This window comes from Agelaius tricolor, unplaced genomic scaffold, assembly GCF_023055355.1.
Source record: "Agelaius tricolor isolate 1412-34295 unplaced genomic scaffold, bAgeTri1.0.p SCAF_15, whole genome shotgun sequence".
NCBI classification, from domain to species: domain Eukaryota; kingdom Metazoa; phylum Chordata; class Aves; order Passeriformes; family Icteridae; genus Agelaius; species Agelaius tricolor.
Window position 1 is genome coordinate 3,467,343 of NW_027269275.1, and position 13,575 is coordinate 3,480,917.

General features: G+C 43.9%; 1 protein-coding gene across 3 annotated transcripts in view; it reads left to right on the plus strand.

Moving 5' to 3' along the window:
* The window catches only part of PEPD (peptidase D), a 209,693-nt gene that overhangs the window by 193,028 nt on the left and 3,090 nt on the right, over nucleotides 1–13,575 (plus strand). For all 3 annotated transcript variants that reach the window (XM_071440236.1, XM_071440233.1, XM_071440234.1), the window contains one exon: nucleotides 7,719–7,910. In XM_071440236.1, the coding sequence (XP_071296337.1) occupies nucleotides 7,719–7,910 (192 nt within the window). The remainder of the gene's footprint in view (nucleotides 1–7,718; nucleotides 7,911–13,575) is intronic.

Here is a 13,575-nt window from a genome sequence, read left to right on the forward strand (position 1 = left end):
AAGCTGTTGTGTAGGGCCCTGGTGCTGCAAATTGCTTCACTTGCCATAACCTTGCAAAGCCTTGCTCCAGCTTTGGTTACCCAGGACCTGCAAACATGAAACAACCTGTATGGAAGGCACTTAGGGTGCCTTTACTTTACAAAGAGTAAAAGGACATTTCATTAGGTTTAACTTTTGGGTTTGTTCTTGCAAGTGATTGTACACCTTGGGAAAAGATTAGAAGAGAAAACTCGCTGCTTCTGCTTGAGGGGATCCCCTTGAATCCTTTGTTTGTTTGTTTGTTTGTTTGTTTTGTTTCTTTGAATTCCTGCATGGCAAAAATGTACATACTGAGCAGGCAGCATGCAGGAAGGAAGCAGATGAGTGGAAACTGCCTTTCCATGCAGAGCAGCACTGAAATCCGTGGTGCTCATTGCTACCTGCTGGGTCAAACACCAACCAGGAGAGTTTCCTGCAGCTTAGGACTCTCCTGTGGGGTTTAAACCCCTCCCAGAGCCAGCCTAGGACTCTTTTGTGGGGTTTAAACCCCTCCCAGGGTTAGGCTCATAGATCTCACTCTGCTGTGTCATCTTGTGCTCAGAGAGTTGTGATCAGTTCCCAGCAGCTTTTCCCTGTGGGGACAGATGCTGGAGTCTGGGTGTTCATGGACCTTTGGGCTTGAGCAGAGGCAGAAGAGGGGGAAGGCTCAGGTGCCATGGTGCAGACATGCCCTGTCATACCACAGAGTTCCCCTCCTCCACTGAGAAAGAAGGTGTTAAGGACTTGAGGTTTTTAGTTGCTTGGTTTGGGTTTCATTAGTTCTGTTTCTTTTTTTTTTTTTGATGGAGATACTTGCTTATGTTTCTCTGATTTCCTGGAGTTTGTTGCAAAAGACTTTGTGTGCTAACAGAGTTTTTATCTGAATATTTTTTGTCCAGATATTTCTGAAATTTTAGCAGCAACTAATGGAGCTTGTGTGTTTTTGAACAATTCATTCTAGGTGCAGTAGGAGAGAAAAAACAAAACAGTAGAGCTCTGCTTTCAATTACATGAAGAAAGTAAGGTATCATTGGTATACTGTGGGGTTTTTGCTATGCAATTTTCACTCATGGTATCTAAAGATCACAAAGACAAAGCCCTTTCATTTAAGACTATTGCCTATGTCTGCTTTCTGTGTGTCACAAGAAATTTGTTCATTAGATTTTAAATGGTGCTTGGCATTGGTTTCATTCTAAAACAGTGTTCTTGGTAGCTTTTGCAATTCTTTCTCTTATTTCTTATAAAACTCTTATAAATTATTCTAAATACTCTCCTCATCTTCCAGGTTAATGCTGTGGTTGTCAACCTGGTGATTTTTACTATTTGCTATCTCTTTTTTTATCAAACTTAGGTTCTAAGAAAAGAGAAAAAATACACCACATATGTTTTGTTATTTCCATTATGATAGCACTGGAGCTGGGTAACATCAGAGGATCAGAAAGCAAAAATTATTTGGGGAGTTCTGCTCAGAACCATGCTGTAGTGCTGCATTGAAATCCAGCTCCAGCTGAATCATGAGGCAGCAGTGCCTCAAATAAGGGGCAGATGATTTTTCCCCGTTCCCTGCAAGAACAGCAAAGTTATTAGGTAACTTAAACCTGATACCACCATTAATACTTAGAAAAAGAAGAAAACACTTCAAGTAAAATAGACAGTTAAACATCATGTGTCCTCTATTCCCCCAATATTAACTTTGAGCTGGGTCCCAAAAGCTCCAGCTAGTAATTAGATTCTCCTGCAGAAGTGGGAGCTTTGATTTGCAAATGCCAGGAGTGCTCTGTGGTGCTTGGGGCCCCTTCTCCTGTAACCTGCTGCTGATTTCAAAGGCAGCACTGCCAGCAGTTCCTGCAGGTGACTACAGATTGAATAAACTAATCTTCATTAGGAACACTCAGCAAGTGAAACAAGGGCTTAGGGAAGGGACCAGGAGACATGTGAAATGGAATTTGAGACTTCTCTTTTCCTGGCTGCACAGAGCTCTGCTCTTTTTACATTAAATGAGCTAATTAGAAGTTAGGTATATGCAGTGGGAGAACAGGGAAGAGTAAAAGAGCTGAGATTTCACTTTGGTGCTCATTTCATATTATCTAAATGTAATGTTAGTATTCTGATTAATTTAAATACTTGATTGCACTTAGCTTGGTAAAGTGGTTTGGACTTCACTGTACTGGATGTGTTCCAACTGGGACAGTCTGTCAGGCTCCAAAAAGTTCTGTGATGATTTAGCTGGAAAAGAGAATGTGAAACTAGATTGTGTCACTAATGAGCCTTTTTACTGTGGTTCAGTATTTGCATTTATGAGTACCTCAGGTGTTGTGGGCCGTGGCTGGGGTTTGCTGCCATCACTGGCTTGAGGAAGCTTTGGGGTGATGCCAGCTTGCAGCCCCTGGTTTGGCAGGCAGGGTGCCCTTGCAGGTCTCTGTGCATCTCCAGCTGCTGCCAGGGCCCTGTGGCTGAGCACAGGGACATCACCTGTGCTTTTCTTCTGTTCTGGTCCAGAAACAAACCCAGGATCAGGCTCGAGTGGGCCTGAAGCTGTTTCTGCTTCTGATTGCTTTGCCTGTGGAACAAGATCCAGCATGATACACAATGGAGCTCTTCCATGGAAAAAGCAACATATTAACTATTGAGTTGCTTAGGAGCAAGCAGTAGTTCATCTTTATACTGAGATATTCTGGGGATATTGCAAATTCTAGTCTTCCACAGCCCTTTTTCTGGGAAATAGGCAGATTTGCATACTTCCTAATTCCCTGCTCATTCCAAAAATAGTAATATTTTGTATTACTGTACACTTGGTTTGAACTTTTATTTTGCTTACATAGTAATAAAATCAGTTTACATAATAATTCTCTCATTCCCTTGACAGTCCTTATTGCTTAGCCCTGCTGGTTTTTGTTACCTTAGATGAACCATTAATTCGAATCCAATGTTCTTGGCAGGAGTACAGTCACAAATGACAGTGTCATACATCTGTGCTTACTGAGGAGGAGTGTCTCAATCTTAAAATGTGATCAAATTTAGATGTGAACTCCAAATAAAGTCAGTCTTAGAAAACAATTTCAGATATAGTCTGTTGTTGCAATATACAGGAGAATAAGTTCAAAATTTAATGTTCACAGAATAGAACTGCAAGTCTCTTTAGATGCCTAGGCATTAATATTTTCTAGACTATTCTGTTCACTTTTTAGGGGCAAATTATCAGCCTATACTTTCTGTCTGTGCAGCACTGTGACAAGGATCCTGTTCAGTGGCCAGGCCTGCAGGATATAATGGTGATAGGAACAGGAACCCACACAGCTGCTGCTGTACCAGCACTCACATTTTCACTCCTTATTTCTTTTTACTGCAAAAAACCATCATGGTCATTGTTGAAAAAAAGCTCGAGTTGTTCATCTGTGAGATGTAGGGAAGGTTCCTCCTCACAAAGAAGGAAATCTTTATTGGCAGAAGAGTCCTACTGATGGATGACAGAGTGAGGTTGCCCTGTTGGGCTTTGGTCCCAAGAGAGCTTGACTTGATGAAAAATGGCAAGGCTTGTTTCAGACTATCATCTTCTGTTTGGGCATTGTGGTGTTTCAGTCATTAGAAAGGTCCTCAGTTCATCCTACTTTTCATAAACAGCCACAGCAGAGTGAGAGCTGTCAGCCCTGGACCTGATGGCTGTGGTGGCTTCCAAGGTGGTCATGAGTGCCCAGAGATCAGATGTCACTTGGGAGGCTGAAGCCATAGCCTGATATGTGTTTGAATCCAGCACTTTTCTCAAAAGAAGAGATTTTGTCATCCACTCAGCTTGGTCATGGCCCTTCTCTGCTTATTTCCTGTGCCAGCTCATTTTGCCCTTCAGCCTCACAGCAAATTGGGCTGGGGCTGTCCTCTGCTCAGGGTGAGTGGCCACAGCCAGAACCTGTCTCTCTGCAGCCATTTCACCCATCTCCTGCTGGACACCCTGCCAGTCTCTGTTCAAAGGGACAAGCCCACCCACTGCTGTCCTGCTTGCTTTTCTGCTCTGAAAAGCTCAGCAGTGTTGCCCTTTCTTTGAAGGCCCTCTAGAGATGCTTTCATGGCAGGGATAGAGCTGCAGAATCCAAACACCTGGAGATGAAACCTAGAGCCACACAACCCAGGACTGAGACAGGATGGAGGGAAAATAGCAAAAAGACTTTGTGAATTCCTTCCAGAGAAGTTAAAATTTTACTTTTGGGTGAGCAGCAGTATCAAGGTGCCTTGGGAAGTCTCCCTGCATGGCTGAGAGATGTTTCCAAATGTGTATCTTGGGTCTTGCTGCTGTTAGCTCCTTGGAGGAAGAGCCAAAGGCAGGATCAGACTTCCAGCAGTCTAGAGAAAATGCCTACCATTGCTTTAGCAGCTGTACAGAGGTAAATAAAGGGGGCTGCTGAGGCTTTATTGTCACACATGATGTTAAACACCATTTATTTTAAGGAAAGGCAAAAAAATCTGGCTGCCGTGCCAGGGCTGCCCTCAGAGGATGTTTGCGATTGTTTTCCTCCCTCTGCATTTGTCTTTCTAGCATCTGTCTTGGATTGACTGCCTTGGAAAAGGCATTTACAAGCAGAATTGAGAAGTGTACTTTAAAGCCAGATCTGGGTTGTTTGTTGTAAAGTAGCAGATAGATAGTTGGCCAGGCACCAAAAGGTCCAGACACTAATCTAATTGTTTACAGCTCATGGAGAGATTAATCCACAAGATTGGATGCCCTCATTTCCTTTACACATTACAATGAATGTGTGAAATGCCAAACCCCAAAGGGCAGTATGAAAGAAAAAATGGCTCCATTTCAGTGCAGTTATTGTTTCAAGTTTAGAAATATATTGATTTTCTTTGAGTTTTGATAAGAGTACAAATTCAAAATGCCTTGCTTAATATTACAGTATTCTTGTTTCCTAGGCTCAGTAAAACAAAACCATGTTTTCTTATTTTGGTGTAATATATAGTGCTCTGCAAAATCCAAATCAAACATAAGACATAGAACACATGGAACATACAGTCAAAATGGGCAACCCTATGTCCAAATGTCCAGGCTGGTCAGCTCTAGAAATCTTGGCTACTGTAAGATCCTGTACACTGGGAGAGAATAAACTCTGCAAAGGGAACCAAAGCAACCCCAGCCTTGCTTGGGTAACCAGTGGGGATAAAGCAAGCACAATGGAGGGGCTGCTGCAAAGCAGTACTTGTGTAAAAATAGAAATTTTACAGAATTTCCTGCTGCAAAGCAGTATTTCTGTAAAATAGGCTTTCTCTGAACTGAAAGTGGAGCTCAAGAGCGAGCAATACTGCAGGGCTCTGTCCCCTGTGAAGAGAGAATGCTTCAGTAAATGAGAACATGGGTGATGTGCAGGTGTGCTCCAGCCTCCCCCCATCCCCCTGGCAGGAGCAGGGGAGCTGGGCCGTGCCAGGACAGGGTGCCCCACACCAAGGGTGCTGCTGGGCTGGGTTTGTCTGGGAAAAAGGGGAACTTTCATCCTCGGGGCACCAGTCATGCTGCGAGTGATGCTGACACCAGCTGCCCCTTCTGCCAGCAAGGGAAAGCACCGTGGCTTTGGGCAGAAGCAAGACTCAGGAAAGCTGTGTGGAGACCAGACAAATACTGCTGTGGTCTCACAGGTGTGTTAACCTCTGATGTGCTGGCTAAAGCAGAGAAGGTTTCTTGAGCAGAGTGTGTGTGCACAGGATTGAAAGCTGCTGGGCCTGTGAGCTGCTCACGGGTCATTACAATAGTTTGTTGGGGAAATTTTGCTACCATTGCAAAGACTTTTCAAAAAGCTAATAGGATTGAGATATGTTTATTCTGATATTGCAATACCTGACACATTCAGGGGGCAGCAAATGAATGCCCAGAACTAGTCCTTGCAGTGTTTCTAATTCCTTGACTAAGCACGTCCTCATATATCACTTTATTTTACCAGCTTTTGGGAAGGAGAGAATATTTTGCTAGTTCAGACTTGTTTTGACTTAACTTTTAATAATACTAATCAGCACCATGTTGCCTGAAAGTCTGAATCTGACAAAAGTTTAGTTTAAATGGGCTGCTTTTATGAGGTCATGTGTAGACTCATTGCTCCTGAATCAAGATCATAAATGTGTAATTTTAATAACATTTGGTGAGACTAAGTATTTGCAAATCCTTGGAGAAATTGTTCTCTGCTGCATAGTTGAGCTGTTTCAGCCATGACGTGGCAGGGGCATTTCAAGATTTGCATGTCACTTACAATGCCATACCTTGCAAGGGAGGGTAGGGCAAGGAATAGTGCAAGGAATTCTTTTGCTTTGTAGTGCAGTATTTCTCCCAGGGTAGAGAGTAACTGTTGCTATAGGACACAAAATGAAACAACACACATGCTGGAACCTCCAAGGTAAAAAGAAGGGAAGTTGATTTTCTGACTCCAACACTTTCAAAAGTGACAGTGGATTGGAGGATGAAGGTGCCACCTCTCCAATCACACTGGACAAACCAACAGTCCATCAAATTTTTCCTCCTCCAGAAAAGAATGTAAAACAATAATTATTTATATAAAAGTGCATGAGAAACTTCATTACAAGAATATAAACATCAGAAGGCTTAGAAGAACTCTGGAAGAGCAGGGCAACAAGTAACAGTACCAAGCATATCCAAAGCCAAGAATTCTGTGGTGCAAAAAACAGTTGGGGCATTGAGCTGAAACCTGGTCATCACTCTGTGTGAAAGCTAAATGAGGCCTGATGGGAGGGAGGTATTTGCAAAGCTGAGTTTCAGTCCTTTGTGATTATTTTTTATATTTTGTGTGTCTTATGGAGCAGTCAGCACAGGAGGGCTTGCTGTAAGGTGCTCCATGTGTTGGTGTCTGTGAGAGAGGGTTATAGTGCAGGCAACCCCCAGTGAGGGGAGAGAATGATGCATCTGACTCCATCTTATCAGAAGGCTAATTAATTATACTGTATTATTCTAGATTATATTACATTATATCTAAACTGAATCTGCCAAGCACTCAACTGCACTGCATCTCATGACTGTCACTGACAGTCCCAACACACACACACACACCTGGCCCTGATAGGCCAAATGTGGTGGTGTTCACAGGGGTCCCAGGATGAGAGAAGAGATGAGAATCTCGACTCCATGGTTTAGAAGGCTGATTTGTTATTTTATGATATATATTATATTAAAAGAAAATTATATATTAAAACTATGCTAAAAGAATAGGAGAAAGGATTTCATCAAAAGGCTAGCAAGGAATGGAATGGAATGGAATGGAATGGAATGGAATGGAATGGAATGGAATGGAATGGAATGGAATGATAATAAAATCTTGTGACTGACCAGAGTCTGAGACAGCTGACTGTGATTGGCCATTAATTAAAAACAATCACATGAGCCCAATCAAGGATCCACCTGTTGCATTCCACAGCAGCAGATAATTATTGTTTACATTTTGTTTCTGAGGCCTCTCAGCTTCTCAGAAAAGATCCTAAGGAAAGGATTTTCCATAAAATATGTCTGTGACAGCCAAGGAAACAAAACACCATCACTGAGTAAACAATCTCCATATTGCATTCAACTTTGGCACAACACAGGCACAGCAAATAAGATAAGAATTGTTTTGATCATTATCTGAGGTTCAGAGAAAGTGAATCCCAGCACTATTTTTGAGCAGATTCTCTTGTTTTTGGGTGTGGGGAGAAAGCTGACGGTGCGTGTCGCGCAGGGCGTGGAGCGCGCGGAGGAGCCGGGGCTGCGCAGCCTGCGCACGGCGCGCCGCCTGCAGCCGGGCATGGTGCTCACCATCGAGCCGGGCATCTACTTCATCCAGCCCCTCCTGGAGCAGGCCCTGCACGACCCTGCCCAGGCCTGCTTCATCAACAGAGACGTCCTGCAGCGCTTCCGGGCCTTCGGTGGGGTGAGTGTTCTTAGCAGATGGTTCGTTCATTGGTTTTCTCTTTGCTCGTCCTTACCATGTCTCTGAGCATTTAAGTCTTTTGGGACTTCTTACAACTTTTGGGACTTCTTACAACTTTTGGGACTTCTTACAACTTTTGGGACTTCTTACTACTCCCAAAAGTCTTACAGCTTTTGGGTGTTGTAATCTACTGCACATAGAGCTGTTCCTTGAAGCAGCACCTTGAGTCATTCGGACCATTTGACTCTGCAGACAAACTGGGGGGGTTTTATTCTAATTTTTTAATGTGGTTTTTTACTAGTGATTCATGATAGACCCATATTTTCCCATTAACTGAACTATTCTCTGCTAGCACCATACGGTGGCTTGCCAGGTAAGTGTTTTGTCTAATGTGTGAAACATGTATGTTATGAAATATGAGACTGATTCTGTAGTCCAGAGTTGGCTTCTTTGACAGCAGCACAGTCCAGTGCTTCCTGCTGGGGCAGAAGAGCCTGATGCAGTTTAGGTTGGGGAGGCAGTAGATGGAAACAGTAAAAATTGCTCTTACAGGATTATTGACAGAATGTCATGAAACCTGTGCCTTGTGGGAGCCTTCCCTGTTTCCAGGAGAATGGCTGATGGGGTTCCAGAGCCCCCATGCTCAGTGTGACAGCCTCAGGCAGCAGTGTGCACAGGAGGATTGGCCAGGGGAGGTAGAGCTGATCTGGGCAATCATTCCATGCAGCAGCTGCTGGGCAAGTGGAGGGGCCTTGGCTGTGCATGCTGTCCAGGGCAAGTCTCCCATTTAAAGCCACCACCCTCACAGAGCATCCAGCAGTTGCAGTGCTTCCAGTGGGCTTTCATTTCAGCAGGGCAGGCCTTTGTAGGGTGCCACATTGTTCCTGCACAGGGAGATAGAGCAGGCAGCTGCCGTGCCCCATCCTCCCGTGGCTCTTCTGCCAAGTCTCACTACAACAGTCACTGCAGTGGTGGTGATTTTCTGGTAGGAAAAGTCACTCCTTAGGAATGGTCTGCTGCTGCCATTGACTGATTTATCCAGTCCAGCCTTGAGAGGGTGATTACTGTAGCACTTTGGTCTGAGCTGCCTTGCAACCACCAGCCCTGACAGAAAATTGTGTGTGTGTGTGCTATCCCCAGTCATGTGAGCCAACCAGGCTCCAGGGCAGCCACCCATGGTGTGGGTGCAGCCTTGTTAAGGGACTCAGGACTTTACCCTTGCTGATATTTAATTCACTGCTGAGGTCTGGGGCATTATCTGTCTCTGTGTTGTTTCTTTATCAAGATTTGCCAGCCACACAGCTGAGGTGCTGGTGAACAGAAGGCAGCTAATTCTGCATTTTCTAACTGTGAGCACATTCTGTGTGACAGCACACACTGAAATGTATTTTAAAAGAACACTGTGATGTGCTTGTGTACCTTCACACTGCAATGGAAACAGGTTTAACTGTCTCCATTTTCCATGTAACCATGCTCTGTGGGAGTTTTTCAGCATTTGAATTGATTCTTGGTGGGCTTTCCCTGAAACTGCTCAGCAAAGCCCACATTTTTCCCAAATGGCTGTGAATGCCCACTCCATTTCTGCAGCCTGAGGTGTGCCTGTGGCTCACCTTCTGCCTGTGGTTGCACACAAGAGGAGTGACAGCCTGGGATCTCTACCTTGGTAATAACTTGCTGGATCAGGCACTTTTGTTCCAGAGATTTCAAGCAAACTTTGTTCCTTCATTTTTGTTTAGCTTCCTGTAATGATGACTTGTAAGGAGAGCTAGCCAACAAACTTTGCTAAAAGAAGGGGCAGCCCAAAAACGATTGAGCAAAAATCTTAATCTCTGATCCCCCTGTGAACAATACATTTTACTTAGAGAGAAAAAAATAATAATACACACATACCCTGAGCCAGATGTTGTCACTTGATTTTGTCCAGGAGAAGAATGAAAATAAAATCTAAGACTGGAATACATCTGAATATTTCTGAATTCTTCACAAAAGCTGAATTATAGAGCAATCACAATAAGTTTTTCCATCTTTACCATTCTGACTTGATTCTGCATAAAAAGAAAATGAAATTTGTGCTGTGTAGAGTGCTCAGTTATGAACAAAATGCTTCATTCTAGTTTATCCAGAGTGAGTGAGTATTTCTCACAAAAGCATGCCAGAGAACTTTCTTTCTATGGGATTAAAAAAAGATCTTTTTTAATGTTTTTTAAAAAGCCCAGTTTTTTTACTGACAAATATTAATAGTACAGGGTCTGGTATTGATGTCAGTTGTAGCTGAAGAGTTCACTACAGCCAGTCCAATCTTCCTTTAAGTGTAAAACACATTCTACAAAAGGAAATAAGTTGTGCGTTTCTCTCTGCAGAGCTCAGCACTAATTAAAATGTTCTTAATTTGGTTTAGTGTAATTCACTTCAAAAACGAACTAACATTCATTGAAGTAACACCACTGTAATTCTAAGTAAGTCTGTCCACACTGGGAATTTGTGGATTTTTCATAAATTCACCTTGAATTCATGTCTTCGTTGGGCTTTCAGTAATTTTCTTGACTGTGACAAGTCTCTGCATTGAGAAGCAAAGCCCTTGTAGGGTGCCAGAAAGGGCAAGGCTGCAGCCATTGGCTGTAATTTGTGCTGGCTGGAGTTGGCCATGAGGAGATTGCTTGTGGAAGCTGCAGGAGCAGGGAAGGAGGGGCAGTGTGAGGTGCCTGTGCCCAGCTCCATCATCCTCCACCCTCCTGCTCACCTCAGCCTTTGGGGCTGTCCCTGTGCTCAGGAACCTCCTTTTCACCTCCTCAGGTCCCTGCAGGGCAAGCAGGCAGTGCCCAGGGGATGCTGCCTCTCTGAAGCCCTCCACTCCTCATTTGACAGCTCTTGGGTTCAGCCCTTCACAAACTTCCTTGGCCAATTTTGGGACGTTTCAGTCACATGTGCTTCAGTTCTCCATCTGCAAACCCAAGGTCCAGTTTAGCAAGGTCAGAACTCCTGTGGGACAAGGGCTGCTGCTGGATCTGGCACAGTGCCTGGCCCAGGGCACCTTTGCTCTGCCTGGACTCTGCCCCACAGGCTCCTGAATAAACACAGATGTGCAAATACAGGGATGTGCATACAGTTGTATGTATTGCTCAGGAAAAGCAGCTGAATCCTCGGGGAAGGGGAAATGCTGACTCCAAATGCTGCCCTTTAGGGTTTGACATTTCCATTCTTCATAAGCTGATTACTGATTCATGCAGTTCATATGATGTTTTCTCAAAGACACAGTAAAGCCATTCAGGCTTTCTTTGGCCTTACACATTCAGTCTCTGTTCAGGCTTTATTTTCCCTAGGATTTGTAGAACTAGCACTAGACTTAATATCTGAAAACTATGCAACTTAGAGGAAATGCTGAAAGGCAGATGGGTGTTAAATGCATTACTTTCTTTCATTTACAGATTTTTCTCATTTAAAAATTAAACAGATATACAAAGCCCAGGAACTTGAAGATCTGCTAATATTACAATATGTTTCAAAAGAGTAGTAGCTCCCTTTCTCAGAATAAATGCTAAACCAAATAAAGAGCAAGACATATAACTGCTTCTACCTTTGGTTCAGAGAGCCATAAAGTTGTGTCTGTCCTGATTTTATTTTTCAGGAGATTAGGCTCTGTTTCTGAGTTTATGGTGAATTTATACTGAGAAATGAAATTGTTTACTAGGCAATAAACGTTATGCTCATCTAGTTTTTAATATTGTTTATTGTATCACAGTAATGGTGCTACACAGCATTTCTCCAGAAGTTTTCATAGGAAAGCAGTTGTTACAATGTACATACTTAACTTCCTTTAAAAGTTCTCCTAAGGGAAGTGATACGTGTAGGCAACCCAAAAACTACTGCTAGGTGCTTATAAACCTTCTTTAGTCCTTTTCTCTTCTCTAATTAGCATAATTAGGTTAAAGTAAGACCAGCTGTTTCTAACCTCTATTTAGCTTGTAGTTTAATGCTTGTTTTTGAGCCTGGATGAAGGGACTGGGCATCTGAGGCTTTTTTCCCATCTGTATCAGTTAATCTAATTAAATCCATGGCCTCATCCTACTGATATTGAGCCTCTTCTATAAAAATGTCAACATTTAAATGTGGACATTTAAAATAAAGGTTCTCTTGACGTGAGGGCTTAGTTGTGAATGAAATCTGGTTGTGCCAAGAAGACTGCAGCATGGGCTGAGATTGCCTGAGCACAGAGCCCACCATGCACATACAGCAAACACCTTGGCACAAAGGCACTGTGGAACAGCAGCAAAGTGCAGCCTGGGATGGCTGCAGCAGCTCTGCTTCCTACCCACTCCCTCTGAGCACAAGTCAAACTCTGCTCAGGATAAGCTTGCTCTGTTAAAAATGATTGGGAAGTCGATGGCTGAGTTGAAATAAGTTGCCTTGGCTGCACAGCTGCCTGTGTAGGACAGCAGCTGCAGGAACAGACCCAGGTCCTGCAGCAGACGTGGGCCTGTCTGCTTTGGGTGGTCCCACGTGTGGCCACGTCCTGTCATCATTTCCAGGCAACTGTCCCACTCTGAGGCCTTGCAGTGATAGTGTTGCTGCTTTCCATAATCAAACAAATGATCAATAGATTTAAAAAAAAAAAAAGGGGGACATTTCATCAGTTGCCTTTTTTGACATCTGGGATCTGTCATCATGCAAATCTGGATCATTTAATTGGCCAAAAGAGTCTCTTGATTGTCAAAACCTCATATATATATTATCATCCAAAAGAAATTAGTAAGAGCTTCAAGGCTGTTTCCCTTGGAAGGTAACACAGGAGGCTCAGGGGAGCATGGCTGTATTAGCAAGTCAGGACAAAGTGCGAGGCTGCACAGGGCTGACAGCAGCCCTGGTATTTAACTCCTGTGCTGTCCTTGGCTGTGCCCCCAGCCCTGCTTTGGGACAGAGCTGGGGCCATTGAGTGGAGCCACATGATGGCCTGTTGCTGGTGTTAGGCAGTTGTGCAATCAGGTCTAGCTAGACAGATCATGCCACTACCCTTGATAAGAAAAAGGCATTTTTGGAGCAGTCCTGGCATTCCTGGCCGCTGCATCTTTACAGGAGTGGTTTTTTGAAGTCTGCCGTTTCAGACCAAGAAAGTAAAGCCTCCCCTAGGTGTTTGCAGAGCACCCTGAAAGCTGGGGCTGCAGGGAGCCTCACACTTCAGTGCCCAGCTCCCAAGCACTCTGTAGCCCTGAAGCAAGCAGTACTAATGAACAAAGAGCCTGCAAACAGGGACAGCTCTGAGAGCAAGTTTCATAATCACTGTCCCCCTCTGGGAAAGGCAGTCCCAAACCAGTCAGCCTTGCCAGAGAGATCCAGCATCTTTTGTCCATTTGGACAGAAGACAAGACCAAATGACAGGCTCTCCTGTGGGGAAGGTTTTGCAGGTCCTCTGAAGCTGCTTCTTGCTGCTGCTGACTTTAAACTCAGGGTGAAGCATGGAGGGTGTGAAGGAAAAGAGCAAATGAAACCACTTCCTTCCCCTTGAGAGCCTATTCCTCTGCACTCATGTTGCTTTTAGGCAGAGGAAAAATTATGCACTGAAAATGGGGAATCTGACTTGTCTCCTGTGGCAAGCATCCATTTCAGGTGAGATTCTTCCAGCAGAGGAAGGATTGGATTCTGGGGAAAGAAGAGGCATGTTCCTAGGAGT